Here is a 6,843-nt window from a genome sequence, read left to right on the forward strand (position 1 = left end):
CAGCGCTCCCCTCCCGCCCGCCTGGGGCTCCTCAGGGCGCTCTTCCCGCCCGCCTTCATCCTCCCGAGACTCTCCAGGCCATCCCTCTCGCCCGCCCTCACTCTGACGGCCGCCTTCACCCTCCCGCCGCCCTCACTCTCGCGCAGCTCCTCGCCCTCCCGGGACTCCTGAGGGCGCCCTTCACGCCCTCGCCTCTGCCGCCCTCGCCTCGGGCTGCCCATGCGTTAGCCAGAGCACAGCGGTCCCTCTTCCCCGGGGCATCGCTGCGTGACGGTCTTGAGCTGTTTGGTGCTCCTTTCTCCTGAGGGTGTCCTGTGTGCATAGCCCGGGGAGCCCTTCCCCTGCCCGGTGCTGTTCCCAGTCAGGAGCTGCAGGGAAGGAGACACTGTTCCCATTTAGGAGCTGGAGAGAAGGAGGTAATGTTGGCCTGGAAGGCAGGGAGCCCTTCTGAGGGACAGTATCTGCCCCACTTTTCCAACCCTGCCAAGGTCCTGTGCCAAAGCTAACCCCCACCCTTGGTACCAGTTTTGCTGGCAGAGGCTTTTGGAGGTGTGGGTGAGCTCCCAGGGCAGGGTCTACACACACCTCTGCTTGCTGGCAGGGCATGAGGAGGGCCCCAGTTCATCATCAGAATGAACTGTACCCAAACACAGAGCAAAACCCAAGGATCTGAGAGTGGTCTGGGAAATGAGAAACATGGAGAAGGATGAAGCTGTCTTGATATGTTATTGGAAGGTATTTGCAATGCCTTCCTACTGAAAGTAAATGTATCTTTGAGGGCATTAGAATGATAATGAGAAAGGATAGTGAATTGCATTTTGTCCTAGTTTTGTACAAGTATTTGTTGCTTATTTGTCCTCAGGTGTTTGTGTATATGAATTTTCTGGAAACATTGAGTACTTGGAGTCCTCCACAGAAATCTTGAGGATCCTGGATGAGATCCCATCATATGGCCAAAACGAGTCATTCTTAGGGCTGGAAGAGCAAGATGAGGTCTCCTGTACTCACTCTCTAGCTTAGATTCTCTGAAATTATTGTTTGTAGAACAGTAAAGTCCCTAAGTAAATGTTATTAAATCCCCTTGTGATAAATCTCATTGTAGAGAAAAAAACTAACATATCATCACTGTCTAGAAGGAACTGCACCTTTGAGCTGTATTATCACAAGTAGGGAATATTGCTGGGGTGCACTGGAAGCATTTCAGAAACTGTTAGTATGAATTTTGCCTGTAACAGGAACTCTAGATTTGAGGTGAGCAGTATATCTACTCCTGGCATTCAGCATTTAGGGCACACTAGCATTCCATGGATAAACCTTCAGAGATGAAGGCTCAAATTCATTCCATATCTGTCTTACTCCATATGGATTTTATAAGCATGTACTTATGTTTGGTCCCTTGATCATGCTTCTCATTCCCATGACACTTTGATGGCATGGGAATCCAAACAATCCAAACATCCCCCATCTATAGGGAGCCTTCCCACATAATGCAGTGTCAGGCCCTAATGAATGGCTCAGGTGGGGAGGCTGAAGGGGTTGAGCAAAGCTGCTCATTAGGGCTTTGAGGAACGTTGTGGGAAGACTGTAAGAGCAGGGCTAGTGACTGCTTGAACTTCCAGTGTAGGGGAGTACAAGGAGTTCGTGAAGACCTTCTGCCATGCTGGCCTGTACTTCTGTTCCAAACCAGAAAGGAATTGCCTGGAACACAAAGTATCCCTGTTTTCAGCAAGTGGGAGCTCTGAGGCCCTACACAGCACCACAGCTGGTGCGCGAGATGCTGGAGGGAGAGCAGCTCCGTGGGCTCACACTGCAGAAGTGAAGTCTCACTCTCTTCTCTATTGTTGTTTTCCATGCCAAGATTTTTCACTCCCTGCAGGGAGAGCTGAATTACTCTTAACTATATGGGCATTGCACAGATGAAAAAGAGTGCTCCAGCAGAGGTGAGACATGCAGACAGCAAACAACTCTGCTCATGGTAATGATCCTGTGTCAATTTCTGCTTGGGCCTGGAGACAATTCGAGACACTTGCACTGTTGCTTGTCCTCTTCAGGCTCAGCTTCTCTTTTTCTCTGCCATTGTTTAGTTAGTGGTGCAGAAGGGAAGAAGTGCAGAAAGTGGTACTGGGGTATCTTTCCTTAGTGGGAAGGGAGATGACAGGGAGCTGCACACAGAATTGCAGGAACAGTCTGGAACAGTGGTTTTAAAGCCCATCTGGCTTGACTCTACTGCAAAGGCTGGGAAAGGGCGATATCCCAGGCACTCACAGGGCGATATCCCAAGCAGTCACAGGGGAAGAAGCATGCTCTAGATGGTAGATTTAGTCATCTTCACTCCACTGAACCTCCCAAGTTCTCCATGCCCTGGATTTTGGGTCATTTTCCAGAAGTAATGAACAAGCAGGTGTGTCAGTAGGAGCAATCTGACTATAAGATGTGGGAGGCTGCACTTATACCACAGATACCAAAACCTCTGGGCCATCTGAATTTTCTGCTGCCCTCACTGGAGTTCAGTATATGAAATACCTTCCTCAGGCTGCTGGACTCAATTACAGTTTGCTCTGAGAATTTGCCCAGAAACAAAGACAAGATTTGCCAAATAGGAAGTAACTTTTATTTGCTTTGCGTAACTCCAATCCCACTGTCAGAGGAGCAGAAGAAAAATCCATTATAAGTTACTCTAAGCTCCTCTATCCAAGCTTCAGGAGAAACAGCTGTAAGAAAAAGGGAAGAGCAAAAGCTGTTGGTTCAGCTAATTTCATGCCACTGCTTTTGGTGTAGGAATTTTAGGCTCTCTCAGGCATTTCTCATGCGACCAAACTTTTTAATGGTATTTTGGGAAACAAGGTAAGAAGTGAAGTCCTCTGATCCTGCTCTAAAAAAGTCAATTCTAGTAGTGCTGGATCAACTTAACACAAAAAAAGAAGGAACTTCTTCATCTCAGCCTCATATAGTTGTATATATGCTCATTAACATGTAGTAATAAACCATGCATGGGAAATTTACTGTAATGTTCATTTATTGTAAGCCATGGTCCTGGTGGCTTAAAAGTATGATCAGTGTCCAGTTGGGGTAATGACTCATCTGATAGTGATGCTGAAGAGACACCTGACTCCCCTCCCATAGGCCTGCAGAACTAGAGAAGAGGCAGGGGTAGATGTGGGACGTTTAGTTACCTGTCACAGAACTCATTCTAAGACTTGTTTTAGACTGCTTGGCAATGTTCCCACACCTTCTCAAAATGCTCTACTAGCACTGAACCTGCAGCCTCTGGTTTTGACACACCAATGTCATGCAAGTTTCAAGGAGGGGGAGAAGATGATGTGGATAGTGAGAAGCTCAGCCCCAGCTCCTCTGCTGAGCAGGCATCAGTGTCTCTTCTTACAGGGAAATCCCTATATGAAAATGTGATGTATGTGGAGATTCTGCTGTGCTTTAGGCATGATTTCTGCAATAGCTTTGGTTAGTGGGACAGCTGTACTATGGACAGGGCAGCTAAAGATGGACTGACATCTGTGAGCTTTGTTCACTGCCAAACAGCAGACACCTGAGTCACTGGAATATGGAGTCACCGGAATAGGGAGTCACCATTCAATGACAGCAGAAGGCAGGTGGGAGTCCCAAACTGTTCTTGCTTGGCTTCTAAGTGAAGCTCTCTCCCCTCTAACCCAATACAGCCAAATCTTGAAACGTGTTAAGCATCTTAGTGCCCTCTACCTTCTGTAGAAATTGGATGTCTTATGTACCCCTTTGATTCTGTGCTTTATTTGCTCCTTCCTGGCATGGATTTGAACCAACAACAAAGCAAAAATGAACTTTGCATCCTCTGGTCAGTTGTCCTTGCTTTGCTACTTGACCTTTTAGCAGATGACTCTGGCATCCTTGTTTCCAACTGCTTGTTACAGTTCTTGTCAAAATATTAGTACAGGACATGTTACTTGGAGAGTAGGAGGGGGCACTCGGGCAACCCTGACAATTAAATCCCTCAAAGCTAGAAGGGGAGTGGTAGATTCATGCAGAAGGTCGGGTCAAAAATTTAGTGTTCTAGTTTGTGCCAGGTTCTGTATTTTACTCTGTAAATGGTTTGACATGGCTTACAATACCACCCTAAGAATCAACAAAAGATCACTACCCAGTAGTGATGGATCTCCTGTTAGGAGAGTGGAAATTGCACCTGTTAATAGAGATTACCTCCTGAGGGAGACCTATTGTACAGATTTAATTGTATTTCTCTCTTAATTCATCAGCTGCTAGTATTTACATCCTGCATTTTTGCAATGTAAAAATTGAATCTAAACTGGCTACTGAGAATGTACTTAAATAAATCACAGGAGGGAGAGAAAATTACTATGCAAGTAGTCTCAATCTTGTAAACAATTTTAATTGATTCCTTAGCTATTCATTAATTAAATAACATCTTCAAAAAATGGATTCTGGAAAATGTAGCCACCTCACTGAAAGTAGTGCTGGTCAGATTAGCTTAACGTAACTGCTCTGGCACCTCAACAATATTTAATTTTTAAAGGATTCAGATAGGAAGCAGTTTAGCTCATCAACTGACAGTTGAGAGAAATGCTGACTTCCCCTCCTTGCTGGAAGACATCAACCTTATAGCCTCTGCTTCCAATTAATCTGTTACGAGAGCACTGTTCTTGTCCAGCTTCTATTTTGAACCCTTTTTCTTTTATGTGACAACTGCAGTTCCTCTTGCCTCCTTTTCCTCTTTGCACACTCCACAGTATCCCACCAGTGACATCAGATCCCTCAGCAGTGTTCTGGTTTCCCACATTGCCCTCCTGTGCTATAGCCTCAGAATCCCTGTCCCCACTTCTCCTCTGGGGACAACTATAAGAAAGGTACTTTGTCCTCGGATACGGTAGTCCAGTTATCCTGCCCCAGTGAATGAAAAGGCACTGTTTACAATGGCAAGGTAAGGCAGAAAAGTACTTTTTTTCCCATCATCATTCTGTTTCCGGGTAAGTGGAGATGGTTTCAATGGAGAGAACTGGTGAGGCTGACATGTGCAAGGCTTGCTGCCCTCTCCTGGTGCCCTCAGCGGCCGTGCAGTAGATCTCACAGCTGCCTCTTGGATTGGAGTTTTCCCCTTTCTGAGATGAGTCCTGCAAGAGAGGAAGAAAGAAGCTGCTTTATGGATTGAACTGGTTACTTTAAACAGCAGTCCTTGATTAGGATTAGCTGGACCAATTCAATCAGGAACAGCTTTTGAATGGTCAGTTGCAAAGACAACGGCTGTGATCAGGTTCTCTGGAACTACAGGTGATCCTGTAGTTTCCTGATAGTAACAAATGGATTCGAATTCTACACTATTGAGTTTTCTGGCTACTCCTACCCAATCCTCTGGGAGTGCCAGCACTTAGTATATTTTTTGTTTAACATCACGGGAAACGGTATCATGGCCCATCAGAACAGACCAGGTACAGATTAAAATTTACAGCCACCTTTTGGTGCACAGTTTGGGAACATTTTGTCAGTCAGCACATCTCAGCCTCAGCATTTGCCAGGAACCCATATTCTTACCCTGTAAGGTGACTGACCAGGAAAGGTACTCACCTCGTAAAAATAACTTTAATCCTGATAGCTACTGAAGCTCAGCTGATTGGATCATGTGCAAACAATTAAGGGCAGCAGCTCTCCACAGCGGGAATTCAGCTTTAAAGATGCAAAGTGATCTAACCTGGTGGGCCCAATGTTAAGGACTGCAATTGGCAGCTTCTTCTCTCGGGCAGCAAGAGCAAACCTGTAACCAGAGTATACCTGCGGGAGTACCAGAAGACAAAATTACTGGCAGCTTAGGCAAAAGAAGAGTTACAGAAAGGAATGAAATAGTTGCTGTTGGCAATGGGAAAAGGGCTGTATGTACATGCTGTGTTAGGCAGCTGCACTGAGCTCAGGTAGGAAATGTCTTCGTTCAGGAGTGCACAAAAAAGAACAGCTTTTACCCTCTGTCAGTGAAGGATATGCAATTTCATAGAAACTGAAGCTTCAGAGCACACTGAAGGAAAATGTCCTTGTCTTTTAGTAAATCTCTGCAGCAGTTTTTGTTAGTTATCACAGGTACTTAAATGCTGCACTTTGATGGTTCTTGCATGGCCCAGCTTAGGTAGTACAAGAACGAACCTAAGGCATTTCAATCATTCCTGTACAGAGGATTATAAGATTAAGAAGTGCAAGCTCAAGGAATTTGTATCCAATATCCTGAAGCCAAGAGAATCACAATCAGGCAGCCTTGGTTTTTTCTCCTTCTGAGAGGTGTTAGAATAAGGTTTTTTTAATGTAATATATTTTTCCAGGAACAAGTTCTATCTTATACAAACACTACAACAAAAGCTTGTATGGGTTTAGAAACCCCTGTTGTTTAGCTACCTTACCTTATAGATAAGAGGCTAGTGGAGAAAACACATCCTGATACAAAGGACAACCCCAAGCAGCAGAGATATTTCAGCTCTCTTATTGAGAATTTAATAAGGAATGAGAGGTCCTAAAATCTGGTACTCTACACAGTGTGCCATGAAGCCTAAAAAACTACCAAAGGCTAAAAATTTCAGGCAAAAAAAAAAGTGAGGAATTAATTTTTCAGGTATCTTGCCTTCATGGACAATTGTGACCTGATGGAGGAGACAGCAGAGAGAGGTCTGAATGGCGTTATTTACAGCAGCATGAAGCAGACTGGCAACAGAATGACAGGGAAGCCCAAACAGGTCACCCATAAAGCCAGATTCCAACCACAGTAAAAATAAAATATAAACAAGCTCTGCAAAGGTTGATCTGATCCACAAACCATTCGTAGTCCTAAATTGTGGGACCAAGGATCATTGCAGGCAGATC

The 6,843-nt window shown here is 45.0% G+C and overlaps 1 protein-coding gene across 2 annotated transcripts in view; it reads right to left on the reverse strand.

Moving 5' to 3' along the window:
- Window positions 1-2,588: 2,588 nt before the first annotated feature.
- SIRT4 (sirtuin 4) overlaps window positions 2,589-6,843 on the reverse strand; it is an 8,089-nt gene continuing 3,834 nt past the window's right edge. For both annotated transcript variants that reach the window (XM_017744723.1, XM_017744722.1), the window contains exons 4-5: window positions 5,569-5,772; window positions 2,589-5,117 (exon numbers count right to left, since the gene is read on the reverse strand). In XM_017744723.1, the coding sequence (XP_017600212.1) occupies window positions 5,620-5,772 (153 nt within the window). In that variant the 3' untranslated portion in view covers window positions 2,589-5,117; window positions 5,569-5,619. The remainder of the gene's footprint in view (window positions 5,118-5,568; window positions 5,773-6,843) is intronic.

Source organism: Corvus brachyrhynchos, unplaced genomic scaffold (genome assembly GCF_000691975.1).
Source record: "Corvus brachyrhynchos isolate BGI_N302 unplaced genomic scaffold, ASM69197v1 scaffold549, whole genome shotgun sequence".
NCBI lineage: Eukaryota > Metazoa > Chordata > Aves > Passeriformes > Corvidae > Corvus > Corvus brachyrhynchos.